The sequence below is a fragment of the Prinia subflava genome, chromosome 5 (assembly GCF_021018805.1).
Source record: "Prinia subflava isolate CZ2003 ecotype Zambia chromosome 5, Cam_Psub_1.2, whole genome shotgun sequence".
NCBI lineage: Eukaryota > Metazoa > Chordata > Aves > Passeriformes > Cisticolidae > Prinia > Prinia subflava.
This window is the reverse complement of record NC_086251.1, coordinates 42,381,269-42,409,114: the sequence shown is the minus strand read 5'-3', so window position 1 is coordinate 42,409,114 and position 27,846 is coordinate 42,381,269. Positions and strand designations below refer to the sequence as shown.

The 27,846-nt window shown below is 39.8% G+C and overlaps 1 protein-coding gene across 8 annotated transcripts in view; it reads right to left on the bottom strand.

Moving 5' to 3' along the window:
• The window catches only part of NRXN3 (neurexin 3), a 906,050-nt gene that overhangs the window by 651,252 nt on the left and 226,952 nt on the right, over positions 1-27,846 (bottom strand). For all 8 annotated transcript variants that reach the window (XM_063399086.1, XM_063399087.1, XM_063399090.1 and 5 more), the window contains 2 exons: positions 9,221-9,659; positions 3,948-4,331 (listed from right to left, as the gene is read on the bottom strand). In XM_063399086.1, the coding sequence (XP_063255156.1) occupies positions 3,948-4,331; positions 9,221-9,659 (823 nt within the window). The remainder of the gene's footprint in view (positions 1-3,947; positions 4,332-9,220; positions 9,660-27,846) is intronic.

Here is a 27,846-nt window from a genome sequence, read left to right as displayed (position 1 = left end):
CAAGGCAGGTAGAGCATCACTTGCAGGAGGAATTGTGTCCAGTCTATTAGCTTCTTCTCCATTTCTTTCCTTTTTTTACTGTCTTTGCAACATAGTCACACTGAGTTAGACTGCTTAGTAGAGAACCATTATGGAAAGGTGACAGAGGATGAGAAGCAAGGATTTAAAAAATAACAGTGTGTTACCTGGTCACCACAGTCTCTAGTGGAAGATGTGAAATGGGGACCATACCAAGGTAACTGCCAGCATTTGCTGATGCCTTTCCTCAGCCTCACAGCTGGCACTGAGCCCACGAAAGCACAATCTGGTCTTTTCCATGTCTCGCCCCACCTCTTCCATGAAATTTCAATTACTCAAGGAGAAACGACATTACTATTAGAAACCATGACACTTTCAGACTGCTAACACCTTCTATCTGCTGACAGCAGTGCCAATACCAAAAAAATTATTAGATATAGGAATTGTAAGAATGAATTTGAGGCCTTGGCAGCAGTTCTCTGTTCTGTGCCTTGTCAAACTCCAACTACAGCAAGGTTTCTCTAACTGCACAAAAGTGCTGCATGAGCAGACCACTGTAACCAAAGTCTGTGTTGCATCCAGTGTAGCTGGCTGAATATAGAGGTGTTCTTTCACTGACAAGACAAACTCCCAGGCTTTAGATACAAGTGACATACTGAATACTATGTATTCGTATTGTTTCACCACAATTAAAAGGAACCCAGACTTCTTTTATGTCTAACACAATCAATGTCCTTTCTAGTCCCTTTTAAATGTATAATGTCCTTCATATGACAAAGTATAAAATTTATGAGAAATACAGCATTATAAATGTAGAAATCCTATACCTGGAAGGTGGGAGGTGGACTTTATCATCAACAATAAATTAATCATCTCTTCTCTTTTTTGAGTTGTACGTACATCCTTCCTATTTTTAGTACTTTAACTAACATTAAGTATGTGCTTTGCTTTGTGATGAAGAGTGACTTTCCTGATCGTCACTATCACTTTGGATAGTGGTAACCCCTGACGTTACCACAGGGAAACTTGCCCTCCCACTGAGATAACACCGCGTGTAAGCTGTTGCCAGTAGCAATGAGCTCTCGCTTATCATACATCTTGGGCTGCAGGAGTTACACTCCTCTTTTAGCAGGACAGAAGCGAAAGAAAACAATAAAGTGAGAGAGGGCAAACTGGAAAAGTGGGCTAGTAGCTGTCTCGCATCAGAAGATCTAGCCTGCTCCTCTTCATTCCTACCCTTATGCACCAGCCTGGCTGCCCACCCCCGTCCTGTGGCAGCTCCTCAGTCACTACACAGCAGTACCACTGTGGCATGGCAGCATCTCTCACTTTGATTCCCTTCCCAGTCTCCATCTCAACCTTTCTCATTCCAACAGTGTCAGGATGACAGACCAGATGTAATCAGGACTTGCAATAATTTTTGGGTGTCAGACCAAGAAAATGAAAAGTATCATTGGTAGCCTGTAATGCTTTTTGTTCATGGAGGCAAAATCACTGGGCACTAATGCAGCTGCCTGATATAAATTAAGCATTTATATCAGAGCAGTATGAGGCTCCTACGTAACACCACATAAATATTCTGGACTCAAATGCACTTCAATGTGTACAACTTTTTTCACATATCCAGTCTCAAATATTTATTCCTTGTGAGCTGCTTCTCACATTGCCAAGGAACATCACGCATTATAGCCTCGTTTTGCCTAAACAGACACTGCGACTAAACCAGCAAAGGGTCTGTGGTTTCTACTTACAGACAGAATAAGTTACTCAGGATTAGGACCTTTGCATGTATCTTTTATACTGTCCTGAACTGTTACATCAAAGTTTTGCTATCCTTAAATACACTCTGATTCTAACACATATTTATAATGACCTCAAGTTCCCATGCTAGACATTAATTCATAAATGTATCTCCCTAATTCAGACCGATGCACATCACAGCACAGCCAAGTTATGGATCTCAGGCCTGACTTGATATTCATTTCTCCCAAATTAAAATGCTTACATGCCTTTAACCTACTGATTTCTTTTCACTGACAATAAAAAGAATAAAAGCTAACACCATCCATATATAAAGGTACACGATATGAACCCTGTTCTTTATGTCACGGTTAGCTTTGGATTCTCTTCTGAGAGCCAAGTCCATGAGATGGACATGAGACAAACTCCACAAAGCTCTGAATCACAGAGTTGGTCAAACCTAATATGAAATAGAGACCAAGAGCAAACATACATGCAATTTTGTGAGGAAACAACGCATTTATGGTAGTGCTTTCTTTTATCATGTTTGTATAAAAACTAATCACACAACAACTGGCCAAAAACAATTCCCAAGGCTGTGGCTGAAAAACTTCTATCTGACGTTTTCAAGAATTTTCAATTCCCATGTAGTCAAAAGAGGGAACTGCTGAGCTGACACTGGCATAGCTGATGCCCATGAATGTTACATTTTCACCCATGTTCCCCCAGCACGGATGGCAGTGTTGATGCTTCAGCTGTTTTAAGGCCCACTGGCAATTAATTACTATTGCTGCTTAGGGCAGCATGCATTGAATTACAGGCTGTGAGAAGTTTTATGAACAATCACAGATCTTGTACTGTAAAAATCTAAAAATCTCCTCCATATAGGAAGAATTTTGGTCGTTAACAAAAACTTCCTGCAATAAAGAAAATCCTCTGTAGAGTGAATGAATTACAAATCTCAATTACACCTCCTATTTTATGCATTGTAGCTAAATTTCATGTTCTTCCTCATAAGTGGCATGCTACTATGATCAATATCTAAAAATGCACTAAGTGGGAAAGGTGTTGCTCAAATATTTATAGCAGAAATTCAAAAATATCTGAATTTCCAGTTCTAAGACACATGCTACCACCATGGTGCCAAGAGAGGTGATGTAAAGAAGGGACTGAAAGCCCTAAGACTCTGCTAATGGTTTACAGTTAATTCTTGGATGTACTGTGAATGCAGTTTAGCCCAAATGCAGTGCTAATGGCCAAATATTAACAGAAAGACTGGTTTAAATATAAGAAAACACCCTCTAAGGAGGTGAGGGGTTTTTGTAACTGATCTTAGCCCTATCTTTTTCTGTAAAACCACTCATGTACTTAACTCTGACAGTTGCAGCAGCATAACAGCATTATATGCATAGAGGCATTATTATGCAGTAGCATAACAAAGGTAACAACAATTAATGGAACAACCTATGTATTTGAGAAATATATAGTTCAAATATCTTCCATCAGTAAATCCTTTCCATGTGATCTATAACGTAGAAAATTTGCCTGCCTACACGAGCATCACTTGGGCCTCATATCTCCAATCATAACTCTTTGAATCACAATTCTGTATGAGTACAAGATGCAGAGAATCTCACATGAATCTCCTACAGACTTGCCTTATCAGGGATAAACTTGGAGACATGCTGCTTTTAACACTATCCCGTTAGTTGGCTTTACTCTTAAACAGCCATCAAGGAAATTCAACCACATTAAAAAAAAAGAACCTAGACAGAACTGGGGTTCATGGTCTGTCGTCTGTCCCATGCAATAAAAATATCCATAACTAAAGCTCACACTTGGTACAGTTTCCAGTAATTTGTTTGAGACTTCTTACATGCAGCTGCATTTTCTGCCTCAGGAGACAAACCATACTTAGCCAAAGAAACTCTGAAACCTGAATACAAGATCTTCAGGAGGCTTAAGGAGTGAAGTCACCAGTAAGCACATGAAACAAGAGTGAAAAAGACTCGAAGGAAACAGAGAAGAAAGTTTTCCTACTGTGAGGACTGGAATTTAGCATTGGGAAGACTGACAGGGCAGGGGTGCGTCTTATGGGAATACTGGATTTTGATCTTGTTCTCATGCACACCCTCAGTAACTGAAGTAACACACCCTTTGTGTAACTGAAGTCAGAAAACACAGCTTACCTCGCTCACACGTTCTGCCCCAGTAGCCAGTGCCCGTGCAGTCACAAATGAAGCGGTTCCAGCCGTCCTTGCAGACTGCATTGTTCTTACAGGGGTAGCTGTCACACTGCTTGGTGCTGAGGCGGGAGCACGAGGACTTGACCCCGGCGGCATTCTGTGCCTCCGCCAGCTGCCGGATGTTCTTGCTCCGTCCATCGATGAACAAGTCTCGGATGCAGCCGACGTAGCCATAGTTCAGCATGGCTGTCCAGAGCTCTGTGGGAAGGATGAGTCCTGCCCGGTTCTCCGGCAGCCCACCGAGGTACATGTCACCTTCCAGATCTAGGATCTCACTCTCCCCGCTGGCAGTGAAGGGGGTGCGCCGGCTGTTCACTGATATTGTACCTAAAGGAGGAAGATAAGGAGACATCAACACTTTCAACTACACACTCGGTTTAGTTCATTTTTTCCCAATAACGGAGTGAGGTTTAAGGTTCAGCACAGGAGAGTGAAGATTCTTCCCTACCCAAATGGCATTCTAATAGTGTTTTCCACACAGCTCCCTCTCCTCCTGATCCACAGGTCCTAAGTACTTCCATGCAGTGACTGATCATCATGCATCTGTATCTCAAATTGCATTACAAAGTCAGAAGCATAACAATTCAATACATAAATAAATAGCATGTAAAATTTGAGCATTATTCAATGGCATTCATCCAGCAAAGCAAAAACTTATTGGGAACACACAGGAGTTGGATGGCCTAAAGACTAGAGAGAAAAAAGATAAGCAAAAGCATTTTAATTCCCACTATATAGCTCTTTTGGAAAAAACTTCATCAGTACCTCCAAACCTGCCCATGGATGATGGACCAACAGAGACATGTTTGTAAGTGACATGGAGAGAATGGCTGATGTATGGGAGGAAGCACTGGGTTACCATTTAGAGAAACCATTGCAAGGTGGAGCAAAGGACTGACAGCAATGCTTGATGTAAATCAAAACCAATAAATACAAAGTACTACACCTGAGTCACAAAAGCCTCACACATTAGAACAGGCTAATGATCAGCTGGCTAAGGAGCAGCTCTGCAGAAAAGGACCTGGAGATATGGCAGACAACTTGAACATGAATTAGCAGTGTGAAACTGTAGTGGCAAGAGACACGAGCTGCAGTAAGGTGTCCTGGTTCCAGCCAGAACAGAGGTCATTCTTTGCAGTAGCTGGGAGGGGCATGGCAAGGGGAAGCCAGTGAGCAACATGATTTGCAGTGTCTCAATGGGACTGCTGAATTGGACAATACCATTCCCAAGCCACAGCATAAGGGAATCTCCAACTCCATAGAAAAGGGCATTTTTCACCACAAGAGTGATCAAATACAGAAACAGAACCCGCAGTGGGGCTTACGAGACTCAAGGCATTCTAAGCTCAACTTCACATGACCCTGAAGAAAGTCTAGACTGGACTAGAAATCTCCAGAAGTTTGTCCCAAAGAAAAGTATTGTATAGCTTTACAAAGAAAGCTTTCTAGTCTCCATTTTATACAGGAAAATTGAGGAAGAGAGAGACAAGCTTGTATTTGAACAACAGTTATTATTAAAACTGTTGATAGCTTCCATATGCTTCCATATGCTCCAAATCAAATGTGGGCATACTGCACTGAGGTCATTCACATGTATTTCAAAAAATTGTCCCAGCATATAAAATAAATCAGGATAAATAATACAGAAATAGAATCAGAATATGTAAAACAGATACAGAAAAGCAAAGTGATTTGTTTAAGATCAGACAGTGCATCCAAAGAAAAACAGGGAACATAATGCACATCTCTCACATTCCAGAGCAGTGTACTCTTCTGAAGAGCATTCAGCAGTTTCTGTGGTAGGGATTTCTGCCCACTAGATGCTCATCTAAAAATCAGCAATTTGCTCTCCCTAGCTATAAATCATCACATCCAATTGCCTTGTCATTAAGACCGTCTGTCTTCGGAGACACTATCCAAGCTTTAAGATTAATTCCCCATCATTGTGTTTTTATCAGACACCCCTACAATAAGGAAGGAGAGTTAATAGAGTTAACTCTATCTATTGTCTCTGTGAGAAGGTACAGTCATGTACATGCACATTTTCCTCAGCTGTAAGAGCTGTCGTCTTAGAGAACTGCACGTATGACACAGACACAAGGAACTCCATGTGTGTGATGTTCAGTAATAATTGAGGAATAATGTCAGAGGCAGCAGAGTGTCAGAAGCAACAGAGGCATTACAAATTAAAGGCTCAAAGAGAACCACAGTTATTTGATGAATCATTTTGTATCAGCAAGTGGGAGCACCACAGGCATTTTCTCTTTTATGAAATAATGAAAGAGAAAATGTGACAACACACATACTGTCACATAGGCAGCATATCACAGAGCCATGGGAACACAACTCCCCTTCCAGCGTCTCCACTGCTATTTCTCAAAAGCATTCTGTAGAGTACATATCACTCTAAAGCTTAGAACCAAAACACTGGATGGGCTGAGCTCTAGACAGCTGCTACTGTGGTGAGGACAAACATGTGCAAATGCCTCAAAGGTAAAGAAACCCCCTAAAAGACACAAAATATTGATGACATGAAGTGTAAAACCTGGACAAAGATGGTGAGATGACGAACAAGAAATAGTCTAGACAGCAAGCTGAACATTCTGAGTGTTTTGTACACTGCAATAATTCCTGAAGATGGCACTAGTTTGGATGAACAGCACTTTTAAGACCAAGCTGCTGAGATGGAGAAATTCTGTATTGATCCTAGAAAGGAGCACTCACATAAGCTGATATACCTTTTTTTTCCCCCCCAGAATCCCATGTTTGCCATTCTGCTTAGAGTAGATCCAAGTGCACGTCAAGAAATCAGAAGCATCTGTGCATCTCCTCTGCAGTGCCATAGTTACTTAGTGTCTGATCAGGTGGGAAGTCAGGTCTGTTTTGTGGCTGATGACTAGCTGAACACATTGTCCTGTGTAACATGCTCACTGTTCCCCAGCCAGAAACTGTGACAGGTTTTGTGCACCTGGTGGGAGCTTTCCCAAAGGACAGAAAGGTTACAGGATGTTAAGTGTCCAAGTCCACGCTGCCAGCTTCTGTCAGAGTAGAAAGACAAAAACAGGTTCTGATGCTCTGGCAGCCAATACAGACCAAAGCATACACAAGGCCTAAAGGGACTAGGGATGCCAGAGGTTACCTGAGCATGACTGCCAAGTGTCCCTGCCTTAGTGCACTGCAATAGTGAACATTTGGATTTTTAAGCTATTTGACTAAGATCAGCAGAATCTGAAGTTTTGGACTGTTAGAGAAATGGGAAAAAATGGGGAGAGATGACACCTAACGCCTTGCGGTTTTAGTAAGGAGAATCAGAACTTGCATGTCACTAGCTCATTAAACTCAAATGGGTGTTTTTAGCCCCCATTAAGTAAATTAATTGTTTCAGTTTCCCAAATATAGTCATCTGTACTGGGGAAGAGAAAATCTTCAAGGTGTAACCATTCTCCAGTCCATATGTGGAAGAAAAGCCAAGTACTAAACATGAAGAGGTCTTGAACTCCTTTCTCACACTTATCCAAAGTGTCATTGGATAATAGTGACTGAAGGTACATTGTGAAGAAATCAATGCCTGTATCCTGGTCTTCTCAGGACACAAGACATCAGTTGTTAGGACCATTAACCAAGTATTCATTGTGAGCAGAGAACACAACTAAATAAAAAGATTTTAAAAAGACATCATACAATTATGTTCTTTCTTGTTGAGAAAACTGTTTCTAATTTAAAATCTGTTATCTCTAATCAGTGTCCAGAACATCATAAACCTCCCTGCCAAGCAACAAACTACAGTGTCATCCATCAAGTAGCAATGTGTCTGTCACACCCTCCCGTGAATGTGTCCAAATGAACATGTTCCTTTTTGTAGGGTTTTGCAAACATTCTTTGCATAGAACCTGTGTCATTTCTGTCTCTTCCCCCTCTGCAACTTCTTCAGGGATGAGATAGTCCTCAAGTGAGCAAGCAAAATCAAAATCAGTACGAAACACAGCTAATTGAGTTTATCCCTGGAAGTTAATTAAATTTTAGCAATTCTAAAGAAATCAAAGCTCCATTTATTTATTTATGGTTTGCTTTGTAAAATGCTCCTATCAATGTCTTTAGGAGACAGCAATATACAACCACACATTAAGTCCAAGCAGAGCACCATGCCAAATACAAAGAAACTACTCACATCATCAAAGGCAAAAATAGCTTCAGGCAAAGACCTGTTCAAACAGCTAGGCCTTGCATGGTATCTCAAAGTCAGCTCTTCTGAAAACTCAAGGGAAGCAAATTCTAGCACTGCATTCCCTATATGATGGTATTCAGCAACTGGAAATATAAAATTAGGGACCTAAAACTATCATCTGGAGATAACCAGACAAATCTCAAATCCACTGGCAAATGTAAGCAAAATTCCTTTTGAAGTGAAGGCTTTGAGATTCCACTGGTTGAGAAAAAATTGAAGGATAAGTGTTATTCTCTAGATGAAGCTACAGTATTTGAGCATTTTTGTTTTCCTCCACAATTTCAGAGTATATCATGAGTATATTAGCTTGAAATTCAGCACTGGAAACAATAAAAATATGTCTTGGCAATTGCATGGTAGGTGTATTTTTAGAAATAAACTAAAACTCATATTTGAAAATGAGAAGCTGCAAAGAAAGAAAAGAAACACCCACTGAACACTGTCTCAGGTTTTAAGACTAGAATCTGTTATCCAGCAGAGTAAAGAAACCTAACTCAAAACTACAGAATACTAAAGAAAACAAAATGGGATGAAAATGTTGATTTGTTAACATAATTTTGTTACTGTTTGTGCCCATTACTCTTATTTTTCTCATGACAAGATCTGAAATGCATAAACCCAAAGTAGATCAGTAAGAATTTCTCAAAATGAGAACAATGGTTCTGAAGGACCTTAAACCTTACCATGGCCTACAAAGAGGTCATCACTGTAACTATGTATGCAACTGCAAAGATAGGTCCAGAATATCTAAGGATTGTGAATAAAATGTTAATGGATTGTCTCTGTGATGAGCTATCCAAAGTTCACACTAAACATTTAATGAAAACCATTCACTTCTTTGCCTTGCTGGATAAACATCACTGGAGTAACACTAAGCTTTGTTAAGGAGGTGACTCATACCTAACAGGTTTTGAATGTTCTGAGAATTAATACATAGCCCTAGGTCTGAATCTGATGTATGAATTTATTTAAGAAAAAGCTATAACTCTACCCGATCTTCCATCTCGTTGAATATCCACATGATACCACTCTCCATCATTGGCTTTCTTCTGGGTGGCCTTGACTTTAATGGTCCCAGAGCCCATGTCCAGCAGCAAGTAGAGGTTTCCATCTAGAAGCTCAACTGCAAAGAAGTCTACCTTTGTATTTTTCTGGCTTCTGGTATCTTTCCTCTCCTGAGGCTTGCCGTGGGTGAATAGGATCAGTCCATTGGGTTCAGTGGTTCGGAAATCAAATGAGATGGAGCCCATCCTTTTGGTATTCCATTTAGGCAGGCTAATATAGGCCTCAGGTGTCTCAAAGCTGATGGGATCCAGTGTAGCCACATTTTCACATATGAATTTCACTTCCCCATAGATCTTCATCTTAGTATCACCAATCCGTGCCAAGCGAGACAGCTCCAGACGAATGTCATTATTCTTATAAACAACCTGCCAGACATAAGGAAAAGTATCATACATCAATCCTGCATACAATACAAATACCCCAATTACTTTCAGCCATGGGAGATAAACCTTTCCCACAAGTGGGGAGAGGAAAGGAGAGAGGGCAAGATCCTGACATCATGACAGAGGGAGTGAGTTGAACCAGAGGAGTGTATAGAAATGACAGCAATGGCTTCGCAATGACTATAGATCAGATAAGCAGTCAGAAGAAAATATTTCACTGAAGGGCAGCGTGAACAATTAACTCTACCACAGGCCCACTTGGCTGTAAAAGCTTCTATACATAAAATCCAGTGTGTGTCTGGTATCATGCTGTTACATTTGCATAAATCCCAACAAAATACACAACAAAATGTATCCTCCATGTCCAACCTCCTGCCACAGCAGGGAACTTGGTATCACCACTGTCATTTCTCTATTATTCCTATAGGCCTACTTAACTACTAGGAGAGAGATGCAAAAAGATATTCAGCAAGTTGCTGTGAACTGTATTTGATTGCCCTGTGGGTCCCAAAGAAAAATATAACAAAGATGTAAAATTTCTCTGACCAAGAAATCTTAGATCGCTACTGACACAAACTTGCCATGGAAATATCTCTAAAGCTTACCCTTGCTTCAAGAAACCAACAATTTCTGTGCTAACACATAAAACCTGTACATTCTCAGTGCCTGGACTCTCACTTTCTCTGGGTTACGGACCACAACTCTGGGCTCTGTTTTTGCTACATGGATTGAAATTAGCCAAGAGCAGAGTCTCAAACAGGCAAGCACTCCTGAGCACGTCTGGCTTACTCAGGAGTCGAGATCTCCTACTCTTCTCTTTCTCTCAGGTACAGAATCAGTTCCTGGAAAGCAGACTTTTGTCTGCCCCATGCCATTTTCGAAGAAGCAGGAGAAGGCACAAAATTGAAACACCTGTAAACTGTACTGCCTCTCAATCACCTTCCATGCTTGCTAAATGCGGAGCTGGCACGCACAGCAAGTAAAACCACTTCTGCAACTCGCACAATTTTTGTTGAATTCTTGTTCAGTGATACTACTGAAGACTCTAATTACTTCTAAGGAGTTATTATTCTAAAATACTTAGTATCTGTTACATATAGCACATATGATTTCTGCTTTCAAAATCCTATCAGGATGAGTTGTCAGCAGTTTGTTACAAAAATAGAAGGGAAAGGAGATATGCATTGTTACTTCTACTGTAAGGACAGGAAAGTCAGAGAAATGTGTATGCAGTAAATATTAAAAGGCAAAAGAGAGAAAGAATGAGGGATAAGCTTATAATACATTCATAGCTAGCGAAGAATTTCCAGTTTTCTCTACGCATTAAAGGAGAATTCCCCCAGTGCAGTCAGGTTTTCCTGTTGCAAAGGCAAAACACAGAGTGAAAGGAGAAGCCAGCTGTTAAATCCCATTTGGAGAAATGGAACAAAGCTCTTGTTCTTCCCAGCAGAGGACGGTATTGACCCACAGTAAGTTGTTTTGCTCCAATTCCTAATAACGTGCCCTGCCCTCACACAGGCACCAGAAACATCACAGCTAAAAATATTTGCAACAGGGATAAAATTCATTTTCAATTTGTGGGACTGTAGTAGTTTTATTCTAGAGATGAATCGTGTCAAATGCTCTCATTAGAGACCATAAACCTTCCACTGACACAGCAAGGGGGTGCATTAAGCTTACTCTCTTGCTAGGCAATGAGGGGCACCTCAGTCAGACTTTAGTTCTGAGCACTACATGAAGTCCTGTCTCTGCATCTCAAGGAGAAAGAGGAAATAAATAGAGCAACTAAAAGGATGGAACAGGATGCTTTATGAGGATAGGCTGAAAAGGCCAAGCTCATACTTGGAGAGGACTCAGAAAAATATGATTCAAGTTTACAGAAGATGGAAAAGGTTAATGTAGAACTGCTCTTTGCCAAACACAGTAATAACAGAGTTAGTGGCACTTACTGCAACTTGTATGAAATCAGCATAAAATGGATTTTTAGAAGTACTTATTTACATGGAGGGTAGTGAACTTCTGGATCTTGCTGCCAAGGGAGGTCATGGAAGTTGGATGCAAGAGAAGACACAAAAAGAACCAGAAGTAACAATGGACAACAAGTCCACAAACTGATACTAAAGGGAAAAGGAAGGAGTGTGTCTTCTAGCACTTGTAAACCAACAGTAGTGGGTGCTGCGGGAATGTAAGGGAATGCATCACTGACAGCAGCCACGGTCATGTGCTCTCCCAAAATAGCACTTGCACCCTCCATTATTGGAGACACCACACTGGGTGCATGGATTGACCATTCTCCAGGCCCACAGGGGTTTATGACTTCAGTGCAACATTGCACTTTTGGTTTCACCACAGTATGGAGTTGCTTTGTTGGGAAGGAGAACACCAGGCCTGAATGAGCTGTGGCTTTAATGATCCTAGGGTAGGAGTGCTGCCTTTATTGGATACCACTAACAATTGCTCAAACCAAAAGTCCTCTAAACTGCATCTTGACCCAGTCTCTCCATACATGTGATGAGCAGACAGGTAGCACAGTACCCTACATATGAATGATGGGTGGTGCTGGGTTGTATCTAGCTGTGACTCAGGGATCTGTTTTCAGCAATCTCTGTGGGTTGCTGGTAGAGGGAATATCATATTTACATCAGCAGCTCCCACACACAGCTGAGCCACATCCAGGTTACATCTCCCTCTCTGATGTATTTGATACTTGAGTAACAGGTCCCATCTTTTCTGGGGAAATGCAGAGGGTTTGCCTCTGAGTTTATATGAGTTTTGATGCTGACTGCTTTGTGTTTCATTAATCATACAAGTACCACAGCTGGAGAATCCTTGAGACAGAATGCTTTCCAAGGAACCAGGAAAAAATTACATAAAGTTACTTGTAATCAAGAAAGTGACTAACAGTGAAGAATCTGAGGCCATAAATGAAGAGACCAAGGAAGCAAGCACAAAGGAAGACCTGGGGAGGAGATGAGAAAGGCTGTTGAATAGATACAAGAGTTCTGAATTCAATCTTTGCAAAGAAACATATCCACCCCAGTCTGAATCTCTGTTATTCAAATGTTGTTCTAAATTATTTTCTTTTAAAAAACCCCAAAACAAAACACCTAGCTTGAGAAATCTTAAAAAAGCACCTATGTTTATGGAAAAAGTGCAAGTGTTTCAATAGGTGACAAAGTATTATTGACAGACACATTTGGACATCAACTTCATGATGTATCAAGTACACCAGAACTCTCATCATAACAATAAAAGAAAGGGATAGAAATAATGCTTGGGTGTAAAACCAGTGTGAGTCCTGGGCAGGAACAGAGAAATGCTAAGGCAGCTTCTGATAATGACAGTTCAATTGTTAAACCAAAGGTTCAAGATTGAGGAGGGAATATAATTAAATGACTGGTATGCATGTCCCACAGTGGGAAACATTCAAATTCAGTCTGTTTAATAGGTAGAGGTTAAAATGTGATTCGATTGCAATCTACAAGTACCTGTGCAGAAAATGGAATTTGGCAAGACAGGGCTCTTCAATGCATGTGACAAAGGGACAATGAGATCTGGGGGCTAGAGACTGAAGTTAGAGAAATTCACATTTTAAAATATTATTACTTATTTTTAATGAGGGTAATTTGCTACTGAAATAATTTACTACAGGTTATATTGTGTTCTCTGCTACTGGCAAATTTTAAATTAAAATAGTATCCTGTTTTCTCTTAAAGACATAGTGAGACAGGAATTAATTATACAGCAAATCAGCCTAGATTATCATAATGGCTCCTTCTGGCCTCATAACCTATGAATCTTTGTGCTTTAATGAAATCAACAGAGTGCAGTGCAGTCTGCAGGACAGATGAAGCACATCCTACCAGCTGCTAAAACTGCCTGGAAAAGGAGAGGATGCAATTGTCAGTTCTCATCTAACTTGTCATCAGTGCCTTCAGTTAAGCTTTTTAAACACTTTTTCATGTTTTGATCCTACCTGAAACGTACCACTAAAAGGGAAGGCAAGCAAAAAGTCTTGGACAAAAAAAAAAAAAAAAGATTGTATATAGTTTGTTGGAGTCACCTTCTGCAAGCCAGAGAAGATACATTTTCGTGTTTCCCTGAGGAAGCTTTCTGCCAGCAGTGAAATCTACCATCTGCATAGCACTTCCTACGTCACAGTCTCAATTTATGAGAACCTCTGATCTAACTGGAAGGCTCTTCAGTATAGGCCAAAAGACCTATTGAAACCCACTTCTCAACATTCAAATGAGGCCATGACTGTCTCAGAATGCTGTTCCTCTCTAGGAAAGTCTTCTAGGGCCGTACACAGCTTCCATAGCAAGTGAGAAGTAAGCAAAGCGGTGTTGAATGAAGCAATGAAAGCAGTGCCCATAGACTTCTCCATTTATGTTAGGTGCCTTCTGAAAAATTCCAGGCTTGCCTGTTTAAATAGAGACAAGCTTGAACTCATCCCAGGTCTGATATGTGTTCCAGAGAATGTTTAAGGGAGTCAAGGACATGATTCCTGACACAGGCACACCCATCTTTATTTTGGGAAGAAAGGTGGAAAAGAGAAAGGGGAAGAAAATTATTAGCAAAAGCTATGCACAGAGCTTTTGAAAAGTAACTTTCATCCCTCCAATCTTAAAATCACTTTATATTGCAAAAATGAAACAAGAATAATGAAAACAACTGGTTTTTCCTTTTCCATGGGGACTGTTTCTAAATACACTTTAAAAAAGGCATATTGAACCATTCAATGCCTTTGTTTAATGAATTTGACAAGTATAGGTGGATGATCGGGAAGGGGATAGTCCAGATACACACGGTCCTGATAAACAGCAGTAGAACTTCATGACATGTAAAACATGCTGAGGAAAAAAATATATACATTAAATCATGTTTCCTATAGATCTGCTGAGAAAGAAGAGTTTGTTTTAGGCAGAGCTAAAACAAATTTGCAATCCAGTTTTGAGGTTTCTTTAAAATGGCAACTCTGCAATTCTGAAGCATTCAAGGAATTTCTCCATAAACTTCTTATGAGTTTCACTCATGGGTTAATAACAGCTCTAATCAGATGGCTTTTCACAATGATGAAAAGCATCTCTCTGCAATCAAGTGAAGTTGAGACAGCAAGGCATCAACAAAAAGGGATGAAAAATTATGTTCTAAGTTTGGCCAGTAGCCAACATCAAAATTCCTCTCCAGGCTGGTGTTATTAGGTGGGAAACATGATTTTCGGTACAGGCTCCAAAGGGGAATGGCTGTCAATAGCCTGGCAAATCAGATGACTGAACCATCATGAACCATCATGAAAAAGAGCAATAACCTGAAGGCTCCATATGTTTAGCTAGTGACAAAAAGCACCTCTGAAGGCCAGCCAAATTGTTCACCTATTGCACCCTGGATATTGGTTTTTCTGTCCCAGGTTGCACCCTTTCACCAAATGCCTATATCAATTCTTACAAAGGCTTACTGCTAGATATTCAGGCTAGAGCCTAAGACTTCTTTAAAGGCACCTACACATAACCAAGCAAGTTCTCACAGAAAAAAAAAAAAAAAAATAGTTTATCCACTGGTTTATTAGACCTGTGTTTTCCTAACCCTCCCTGACAAGCAAGCAGAAACAAACACACCAAGTTAGCTGCACTTTACTTTGTGTCTGGGGAAGACTATGCATGAAGTGATCCAAGTCTTCAGTGATGGGTATCTAAAGCTCCTATACCTACTTAAATAACACTGTGTGGAGTGTGGTTACCTAGTTTAAACATATTTGATGTTCAACTGGGATGACAACTGTATTCAGGTAATAAACACCATCATCACCTCCCCACACTGAAAATAGCTATACTCTACTGGAGATCATGTTCACTTTGGAGAATTCAGGATGGAGTGGAGCTATTGGAAAGAGTCCTGACTAGAGCAACGAAAATAATCAGGGGTCTAGAATATAGAAGTTTGAAAGGAGACACTAAAGTGTTCAAATAGAAAAGGGCAGAAAGGAACAATCTCTTCTCTGTACTCACACTGAAAAGGACGAGAAATAATTGGGAAAAACTTACAGCAAAGAAGCGTTAGAGCATGGTGGTTTGTTTTTTTTTTAATTTACCAACAGTGAAATACTGGAAGAGTTTGCCTGAAGAGCAACAATCACTGGAGACCTTTAATTTCAGGCCAAAAAAACTGCTATCAAAACTCACATAGATGTCACTGTTTTTGTTTTGGGACAGTGGAAGTGTAAAGGATTAGATAACCTCTCATGGTCAATTCTAGTTTTATTTTCTATGATTCTGTGTTGAGGGGTGAGGGGATAGTAGACAAACATGTGAAAGAGCAAATCACTATGTATCTAAAGACTTTATCCTATAGTGTTCGAGGACAGGAAGGAAGAATAAACCCTATAATAACAAAATACTGACACCTCACAAATTTGAAGAGCCTAAATTTACAGAGTACCTCCCAAGCAAATGAAGGCTTGAGAGGTAAATGAAATAAAAATGAAATTCAAAAAAAAATTAAAAACCTTTAAAAATAAATCATTATCACAGCAGCTTCTTTACCAGCATGCAGGAGTTGACTTCAATTACATTCACTCCTCTAGTGAGCTTATACAGACATTCACCAGTTACAGAATACTCTGCTCCTCCTAAATGCATCCCAAAATCTGAGATTTGTCTAGCAAGCACAAGCTAAATCTGTCGAGCTTGGTTCAGTGATGATTAAGTGAGGAAATGATTACTGTCAAGTGTCTTAAGAATTTCATCTGAAAGGCTGAGAGGAATTATTTTAGGATGGCCCCATTGATCATTTAAGGCTTGAACCTTATTACACTGAAAAGTCTATCAGACAATGACTTAGCAAATAACACTCCATTTAATGATTTCATTGTATGTTAAATCCACCTAAGGTTGTGCAAGTACAAAAGACCTGTCTTAGGAAATAAATCTGTTTAGTATGGCTAGGTGAATGTTTCCATCAGGATGACTTTTTAACACAGAATTCCATTCCCCTTACAGAGAATTAGCAATGAAATGCTTCACTTCAATCTGTAACAAACCAAAATGGCAAGTTTCGTTTTATCAAACTTTACAGAAAAGCTTTTGCATGAATTTAACCATAACATAAACCAGTATCTTTCAGGCATTGCATTTACTTTCAACAGTGGTCTCCATTTTTACCTCTGGTCTCCACTCCCTAAGAAAATACTTTCACATGACACAATGTCAGTGTCCCACTTGATATCAGCAGAGATGCATGACTGGTTTTGTCACAAAGCAGCTTAACCAAATACTCTGGTCCCTCTGGAAGAATGGACACAAGGGCCCCACAGGACACATGAACTGTATTAGAGAGGAAAATACAGTCTGTGCTACACTGGCTCCAGATTATTTGGGGTCAGCCCAAAAATCAACATGAAATAATTGGATTCAGAAAATATCAGAATGATATACGAACTCAGTTTTGAAGATTTCATGGATTTACATTTTTAAAAAATTAATCTTACCAGCAGCTATGAAAGCAAATGTCAGCTAGAGGAAACTCCTTTGGATCAGAAACTCTTAATTTCATTCAGCTTTTCACTTCAGTGATAAAATGTGTTTTAATGAGAACACTAATGTGGAAAGTCTTCTGTGAGAATACTGAATAGATATGGCCCACTCACAGATATGTAGTTTTCCCCCACTATCTACCTTCCCTAGCCAGTATACCTTGAGCCTACTCCACTAGAATATCTCTGGAAAGTACAAGAAGTTAATTCCGTCTCCATATGGCAGGCAAGCATTAGTCTCACTGCTGAGGTTTCCAATATAAGCAAAGCAAATGCTAAGCACATTGTGCCAACCACAGTAGCATCTTCTGGTTTTGTCACTTGCCCAGAAAAAAAAAAAAAAAAAAAAAAAAAAAAAAAAAAAAAAAAAAAAAAAAAAAAAAAAAAAAAAAAAAAACCGCAAATATTTACCATTACATATGGGAGAGCACATGCTCAAAAGGGAGCACTATTCAAGTAACAATGAGATTACAGCCACAGAGGAAGCATTTAGTGGGTTTAGTATTGTACAGACTAAGCCTTCCAACTTAACATGGTGCTACTGCAGCAGGATGGTGTCACTGTTTGTAGCTGGACTCTCAAAGCTGAGGGTGCTGCATCCCAGCATGTGTCCATCCCTCAGCCCTAGCACAAAGCTCTCAGGGGCACTGACATCTCTCTCCACCTGCAGTGCCAGCCAGAGAAGGAGGGACCCCTTCAGCCAGGCTCTCCTCCTGTGAGGGACCAAAGACACTTGGGGTCTGCAGAAGAACTCCCACTGCAGGATGACACTGTCCCACGGCTGACACCATGTCACAGGTCCAGATGGACTGGTAAGGAGAGGGAGGACTGCCTCTATACGTCTAGCATAAAATACTAGGGGATTCTAAACATTTTTAATGCCTCTCTTTTTGCCCTGTGATTCAACACTGACATCTCTCCAGGGTCTCTCTGCTCATCTCTCTTCAAATTCTACAGCATGGAACAAAGTTCAAACCCTCCATGGGTAGAATTCCCCAGACATCTATCAGCACTGGGCCTCACACTGTGTGAAAACAGGGATGTGATGAGCTAACTATTTGCTTGAATATTTGCTGTAAAGGGCAGGGAATGTAGTTAATTCCCTATCTGAAAAAAGCATCAAGAGAAAAATATTGTCATCTTATAACCCCCAACCTGGTGCGAGAAAAAGAACCATAAGCTCTTTTATATCTTTCTCCCATGTGTATCTAAAACTTTCTCATCTGTGACTTTCATCTCTAAACTTGCAGCACTAATAAGATGAAGAGGAGGGGGAAATTAGAAAAAAAAAAAATTCAATACCCATCTTCTATTTGGAACTGAGCCCCAGTTACCACAATGCCAAAGGGTCTAGTTCATCTGTTCATCACAAATCCACCCAGCTGCACCAGCCACAGCTTTACTGCACAGCACAACACTGCCTGAGACCAGGAGAGGGAGGCTTGGAACTGGACAGTTCCCTCAGCTGTTCATCTGGTTGTATCTGCCCTCCAGACAAACCTTTATAAACAAAACTCTCCCCTGTCCCCACCACCCTTACAGGTTTCTTGAGGAAGAGTATTAACACATGCAAAGAACCCAGGGGCACTACCAGGGTTCACTGAGGCTGCTGGCAAAACTTCACCCTCATCCCTTGCTTTGATCTGGAATCTGGGTGCATGGAGTGTGAGTCCAGCAGCTCCTGGGGACAAGGGGGATACAGCAGCATTCAGCACAGCCACAGCTGCTGCCACTGTGAGCGAACTTAAGGAAATCACATGAATGCAAAAACAAAAGCAAACACAGGTGACATTTTCCAATGGAAGCACTGAAATGAGAAGCAGAAATGGGAGACAGATGAGGACCTCAGCACCCAATTGAGCACCAGGTTACAATTCCTTCTCAAAATAGGTGGGGGCTGCTGAAATCAGGAGGAGAGAGATCTCTTCAGAAAGGAGGGAGGACAGGACTAGAGTCAGCACTAAACACCAGACAAAAGAGACACCTGATCAGCTGGTTCCCAGCACAAAGAGAGCTAGAAAAAAGAGATCATGTCGTTGTAGAAATACTTTCTATAAGAAATTCCTACAGAGCAGAGTAAGTTACTTGATGAATATAAGTGTCTTGGAATTAGTTTATTTAATATTGTATTATCTTGCACTCCCTCATGAAGGGCCACTATCTCTGATTTTGCGAAAGTGAAAGAGGGAACTGAATTCATACAATAAGTCAATAGATGGCAAGAAAGACTAATCCTTCTCCCTAGTTACTACCTTGTGCCTAAACTGGAGAAAATATTTTAGTAACACAGATCAGTGCAAATAATTTACTAATCTCTTTTAGTTTTAGAATTCTATAATGTAAATACTGAACAATAATAAATATCTTTTTGTTTGCTTTTGCTACAAGTGTCATTTAATGCACCCAGGCATGGGGTTCCCACCTCCACTGTGTGGAGCTCCAGCAAGACTGATCTCACATTTAGGAAAGTTTCTCTGATACTTGTATTTTATGTTTAGCTCAATCCTGTCTTACTGCTCAAGAATGATCTATACCAGATCTTAGAGCAATAGAGCTTACATTGCTCAAACACTAACAGGGAGAAAACAAAATCTGTCTCAGCCACTCTTTGGCAAGAATTTGCCTAAACCTTTCTGTTTAAGTGGACTTCCCATGTACTTTAGAGGTTTAAATCCCAACAGCCTTTTCCAACCTTTACAGAGCACTGAGGCACTACTCTGACAGCAGCAGTTTCAGAACATGGTCAACTTCCCTTTCGGGAGTTGACTGCTATGGAGGAGGGGTTTGAGAAGAGGGCTCTGCTCTTGTTATTACCCAGACCACGTTGACCAGAATATAGAAATGATTGGTCTGTCTACGTGGCAGTCAAAGAACCTACTGTTTCTCCTCTACAGCAGTTTTATTCTCCTTGCACTGAGCAAGCGCTGTCAAAAATAGCAAAATACTTAGAAATCAGTCAGCCATTCTTTTTCTAATCTATCAAGAAAACTTGTCTGTATGTTTTACTGGCAGCTGAAGGGAAAAAAAGAGAATAAGAGAAAATGGCTGACATAGTCACAGAACTTGAAAAAAAAAATCCTGGAAGCAAGGACACATTCCTCAGTGCAGGACTGGCTGGATGTTTGGACATGTAATCACCCTATATGCTGTATTTGTTTGCCTAGATGTACTTACATATATTTACATACTGTGCACAGATGCATAAGAAAGCATATGTATTTATATACTCATGTACAGATCTGCACTGGTAGCTACTAAAGGCATATGTATGGGTTTATACACATTTGTAAACAGTACTTGCATGCACTCTACTGTATGAGTGTACATGCCTACTCATCTCCTCATTTGTGACTTGTAGGCTATGCTGCTGTGATTTAACCCTAGCCAACAACACAGCACCACATGGCTTGGGGAGGAGAATCATAATAAAAGGCAAAATCTGTAGGCTGAGATAAGAACAGAATAATAATAATACTAATAATAATAAAAATAGCAATAATAATAATAGTAATAGTAATAATGATGATAATAATCATAATAACGAAGGAAAAGGAGACAACAAAGGAGAGAGGAACAAAATCCAAGACAGACTAGTGATGTATCACCCACTAACTGATGCCCAGCCCATGTTCATCCAGGACAGTAAAAGCAGCATTAGAAGAATGCACATCATCTGCATGCAGATCCCCACATTCTGTTCTTATGCAGCTGTGTGATCAACAAACTGCTTGGTATTCTGGTAACTGCTATCCTCTTCCCTGAAAGTAGCTCACAAAGCAAGAGCACACCTTATTATTGAAACATTGTGCTGGCTTGGGCTGAGACAGAGTTAATTTTCTTCACAGTGGCTGATACGGGACTGTGTTTTGCATTTGTGCTGAACACGGTGATGGTAAGTTAGAGATGTTTTTGTTATTGCTGAGCAGGGCTTACAGAAAGCCAAGGCCTTTTCTGCTTTTTGTACTGCCACACTGGTGAGGAAGTTGGGGGTGCAGGGAAAGTTGGGAGGAGGCACAGCCAGGACAGGTGGCCCCAAGTTCCCAAAGGGATACTCCAGGCAATGTGACATCATGCTCAGTATAGAAAGTGGGGGGAAGCAGGAGGAGGGGAGGGATGTTTGGAGTGATGGTGTTTGTATTCCCGAGTCATTGTTACAGTGATGGGGCCCTGCTCTCCTGGAGATGGCTGAACACCTGCTTGCCGTGGGAAGCAGTGAATCTATTCCTTGTTTCGCTTTGCATGCATGCATGGCTTTTGCTTTTCCTATTAAAATAAATTGTCTTTATCTCAACCCACAAGCTTTCACAGGTTTGCCCTTCTGATTCTCTCCCACCCTGCTGGTGGCTGCATGGTGCTTGGCTGCTGGCTAGGGTTAAACCGTGACAAACAACTCAAGGATGGAGTTACCATTAGAGAAAAGACTGGTGGAGGTGAGATTACACCAGAATCTTTTTGACTGAAAATTCAGCCTTTCCATACCCTCCAGTATATTCAGAAGTAGGACAGCAGTTCAGAAGATGCAACTAACTTTGCTGTACATGACATTGGACTGTGTGCTGAATGGGACGTTGCAGAACCTAGCCACGGTCCTTCATACATTTTTTTTTCTTTCATACTGGCATGGTCAAACCTGAAGGAAGCACAGACAAGGGAGGAGGCAGAAAAAATGACAACAGAGGCTTTTAAGTGAAGTATTTCTAATGCAAACTATACTGGATTTGGTACATTATCGCCTACAGTCCTGTTCCAATTCCAAATAACTCAATGTCAGCTCTGATTATTGTACTATTTCAAATAGGCAATGAAGAAGGAAAAAAAACCAATAAAAACCACAACAACCACATAAAAAACCCATGAGCTGAATATTAAGAGGTAAATGCTGAAAAATACATTGTTAGAGAATATATGTTCAACCCATGATGCTTCCCAGCATCACTGTGTCCTGCCATTCCCAGGCAGTCATTGTTCACATTTAAGGCACTCAAAAGGAGAGCATTAGTGGTGATAGCTATGCCACACTGAAAGTGCTGCTGTTTTCTCTACTAGAATTTTTTTTCCTCTTTTTTTTCCCTATGGCAACACCCTTGACTTTTTCTTCTACCCCATACTTCCCGATTTTGCTTTGGGAGCAATATAAATAGTAAACAAAACAGGCAAGTTATTTCTCTAACTCCTCAGTCATTCTGTCAGTAAGGTCTGTATGGTTTTATAACACGATTTCTTTGCCCTTCAAAGCACAAGAATGTCATACTGTTCTGGCATCTACAAGCCTGATACCTCTCACTGCAAACCCATCATTTGCATGCAGGTCTATCAACAGGTATTACTGAGGATAAGAATTATTTCCCAAAAACTTCTCAAAGGAAAGATGGGTTGCAGAAATCTGTCCCAGATCCTATTAGTCCCTCACAAAGCAACAGAAGTTCAGAAGTCAGAGAAGAGAAAAGTTCTCAACTGCTGTCCCTGCACTGTGCTACAAATTTGTTTTGTCCTACACAGGCTAACATGCCTCTTAAAGGCAGATCATCAGCCTCTTGCCATTTTCTTCCTTGCTTATATAGAAGTATTAGAACCTGACAGTCAAACCCTAAAATAACTTTTAAGCAAGAAAATAAACTGCCTCATGTCAATCACATCCTGCACACTTGGCTTGTGTGTTCCTGTAAGTATAAGATGCATGGTCACTGCCTTCTAAAACCAAGTTTCATTTTGCCAGACTGAGCATGAAATCTATGCCACTAAAGGAACATTACTATTACATTAATTCTACTATTGCTATTGATTATTACCTGTTGAAGACACTGGTGTAGACAGCAAAGTGAGGAGGTAGCAAACAGCAAGTGAGTTTCCACTAACATGGAGAAACTTAAGGATTGTCCTGTACCATCAATTATCAAAAATTTAGGACTGCAGGCTTATTTTAGTGGATCTCTTGCATCAAAAAAAAATATTTCAGGGCAAGAAGAGGAAACACACAAACAGGCATATTTTTCTCTGAGGTTTCTTCTAATTTTATGGAAGAAGTGTTATTAATAAGCTTTCCAGGTACCAGAGAGACTGACTGAGGCAGCACACTGGGGAAAGTGACACTGCCCAGGAACTTTCAGTCCTACCTCGACTGAACTACAACCACAGAGCAACTTCCAGGTACTACAAAACAGTCACGACACCTATGGTGGTTTTTTGGAAAAGAACAACAAGATAGCTAAATCTCAGATTACTTATCACTTTGACATGCATATAATAATATATACTCAGACACATTATTGCAGTTCAGGCCATTGCTGGATTATAGATTTAGGATCAAAGACTGTAAGCAACTCTCACACAATGGGAACCGTATCTAAGCCTTCCAAACAGTGACTATGAAAAGAGCATGCATGTCTTGCTGCATAACCAATTGAACATGAAATGGCTTTGTAAAGCAGTTCTGAAGAAGACTAATTGTGATTCTTCATTGTCAAAGTATGAAACTATCAAGAAAGGACAGACAAAAGACACTGATTATATATATAGTACTAGTGAAATGATTCCATAATACTGTGGCCTGTGATCTTGACTATGCTTTAAAAAAAATATGTTGAAAACATCAAAGAACAAAAAGCCCCCCTTAATCCTATACTATACTGGGTGAGATATCCAATGAATTCCATCTATTTCACCCAAAGGTAAGATACAAGCTGACCCAAATCTACATGCTACAAGGATCTCCACCTGACAGAAGAGATCTGCTTTAGTTTAGGAGATAAAAGCATAATGATATTGCAAAATCACAACTACTCAGGTTGGAACTAATGGACAATGTTTCCTAATGATCCAATGAAAAAAAATAAGTCTTTAAATCAATATAGGATGCACTAGTGGTTAAAAAAAATGTTGCATCTTGATACAAAAGTCCGTCATTACACCAAGATGGCAATCATCTGTTTAAAAGGTTCAGATTATATAATTTATGAAGTATGCAATATTTTTCTCTGTTAGATATAAATACTTGAAGAACCTAAGTGTTTATATCACAAGAAGATGACAAAGTATTTTGCAATCCATGAGAATAAAAGAGGATGTTGATCAGCTACCAGGAATAAATATGCTTTATTTTTAATTTCACAGACTTGGGTCACTTGCTCCAATTACTTAAAAGAGCTGAATGAGGAGATTTATGATCCATTGGGGTTTATTTTTAATCTTGAAATAACAGAAAGATAACAGAAGAATAAAAGAATGATAATGTTGTGTGAATGTTTTAAAAAGCCAAACAGGACAAGATGCATAACCATGAAAGGGTTTAGCCTGGAGGAAACATCAGCCCTGGAGGAAATAGCACAACAGCTTCTATCTGAAGCGCTTAATAAAAACATTAAAGGAGAGGAATACAATACTTACTGTCATTAGACGTTCCTGTGTAAAAGGAGCTTCTATCAAATAAATCTGATATAATTTGAATGACAATGGTGAAAGTACAGATGAAACATTTTTTTTAACGTATTTAGCTGAACACCAGAAGACAGCTCTGCTCAAATAAACAGCATACAAGAACAAACCAGGATGTAATGATAGATAGATAGATAGATTAAATAGATAGATAGATAGATAGATGGATGGATGGATGGATGGATAGACAGACAGATCGTCAGTCCTCAGCTGACAAGTCTCACAAAGTATTTGTCAGTGGGGTAGCATTACTGATAAGGGGCATTTCTAATGCACCATAAGAATCTATGTTTGATGCAATAGTATTAAATATTTTATGAATTACCCGGAAGTAAATAATAAAAAGCACTGAAGCTGGTACTTGAAGATAACACCAAGTTTGGCATGCCACTGAACAACCTTAATGACATGTCAGTTGTACAGAGTTATTCATAAAGCATGGAAGTCCAGACCCTTTCATTCCAAGCTTTTAAAACATTTGAATACTCAAATACATTAGTTTAGTTTTTCAAAAGATGAATAAAGAAAAGACCTAATTACAGCAGATAAAGGAAACCCACCAGATTTCTGAAGCATCTTTGTTGCAGTAGAAAACCGCATCAAAAGAATCCACATTTAGGGGCCATTGTCATACAAATTCCAAACAAGTTCAAGGCCCAATTGTTTTTGTAGTAGGAGATACTTGATCAACACAGTAACTTTTAAAGAGGTCCAAATTATTAGATTTAATGTGGGGGACACAGGAGAAAGTGAGGTTTTATGTTTGTTGTTTATGACCACTCTGAATCCACATATAAGTGGGGATGAAGTGAGGATGAACCTGAAGGCTGAGCTAGCTGGGTATGGATGGGGGTTTTGGGCCTTAAAATTCTCTGACATTTTTAAATGCTTACATGCCATGAATCACTTAATTAGGAAGAGAAAACATGACTCCGTACTCAGTTTGAGTAGCAGGCATTTGTATTCTGCTGAATTAAGCAACAGATCAGGTGCTGTGTCCTGGTTTTTATTCCTAAACCTGCCACTTGTCCATTTAATAACTTTGGCCAGTTTTTCACATGATTTGTTACCTGAGAAAGCCTTTAAATAACTAAGCAGTGCTAATACATGTAATTCTCCAAATAATAATTCTTTTCAATTTAGTTGCTTTTTATTTTCTTATATCTTTGCTGTTAAGTCTCCAGTACCCAAAATGCAAAGAAACCAAGGTGCAAAGAAAAGCCTTACTTGTGCTCAAGACATCTTTAGCAGCAGTAAACAGAACACAGAAAATGACAGTCACAATCCCATGAAGAGTAACTCTTTGTAGAAACGTTTCCAAGCTAATACACTGAAGGGAACAACAGCACTCCTGGCAGGAGAAGATGGACAAGGTGACCTGACAGATGTTTACTATTTCTAGTATCAATTATTCTCTGGGGTTTGTCCCAGTAGGGTAAACACTTATCTCTTTTTTACACAGCATCAGTCCACCTTTCTGAGGAAGGAAAAAAAACGCTCCTTGGGTTTTAAGTCTCCTGGAAAAGACAACTCTAGATGAATTCAGTGCTCAGAAAAGGGGTCCAGTTGGGCAGTAATAAACCTTCTTGACAGTTATTTCCACACTTACAGCCACAGGGAAAAAATACAAATGATCACTGTCTGACCATTAGTCACACATGGAAAAATCCCCAAATTCAAGTTAAGGCTTGAGAGCTGTCTGCAGCTACCACAGCCCATAGTGATCTGGGGAAATTTTCCTATTGGAAATCTCCCTTCAAGTTTTCATACAATTCCCCATTCCATACATAGAAAGAACATATTTAATGAAAGACAAATCCTTTCACAATGCAGGTCAACAAGCAGAGTTGTAAAACTGCTTCTAATATCCTCATTTCCAATCAACTGTTTTGGGGGCCTTAATAACTACAAATGGTGAAAAAAGTTCAAGCTGTTTTGCACTTCCCTGCAAACATCTGGGATTCATCTAGCCCTCCTTGTTTTTCTTTTCATTTAAAGCAGCTTCCTCAAATGTAGGCTGCCTACACATATGAACACGTTTTTTCATTCAAAGGGGCATCATTACACCTCCTGCCAACATGAGACACTCCAACCTTTTCTCAACCCATGTGTGTCTGTTCCTCCAGTTCTTCCTAACACATCTCACTTCCACATCAACACTTGTTGATGCACAAACCTGTATGCCAAACTTCACACCAAGCTGATTCTCTGCTGCCTTCCCCCTCGGCTGTGTACAAGCCTTCAGGAACACGACCTTGCTATGCAATACTTGCAATGAAGAGATTATGTGTACAATGGCCTCTAATGGGTTGTGGCACACTGTAGTTAGTAGAAGGCAAAGCAAATGGAACATCAACTTTTAAATACTGCAGGGAGCCTAGAAATGGTGTACCTGTACCACAAAATATTTAAACATAAAATTCTCCATATTGCATTGGATCAGTATCCTATAACTGAAAACCACCTCCTCAAATACCCAAGCAAGTCTAACAGAGCATCTATGTGGCAATACTGATGCATAAAACCATTTCACAGACTCCACTTATCTGGGGCTTGTGAGAGTCTGCATGCAGAAACTTATGTCTTTGTATTTCTTATACCATCAATAATTTTTCTTGTGTGATTTTTCCAGGCACAGTAACATCCCATGGCAAGGATTTTCCTGACCTTAATTGCCATCATATTTCTTTCTGATTGTTCTGAAACTTGCCCTCCTTTGTCTTTTGAGCTTACACTTAGTCCCTGTATTCAAAAAGAAACAGAAAATACACTATGATTCCCCACACTCGTATCCTTTTTCTATCAGTTTAGTTACAAAGAGCCCCAGAATGTACTGACAGTTCTTGTACAGAAGTCTCTCTAATGACCTTTGATGATCTTTGTTGCCCTTCTCCCCTTTCTGAGATTAAAATAACAGGATGACAGTGTTAAGTAAAGGGGTATTTAATGACATCATTCTATTTTCTGTTTCATTCTTATTTCCTTCCTAGAAATACATATTAGATGTGCTTACTTGCCCAATATTGACCAGTGAGCAAATATTTTAAAACAATTATTTAATAAAACATCAGAAACAACTTGAAGTCCATCATTGTGTATGCATAATAGGGATTCTTTTCTCTCTCTCCCAACAGAAACACCTCAATTTGTGTTTACACACATTTAATTTAATCTGCCTTTTTTTTGTCCAGACATTCAGCATTACTA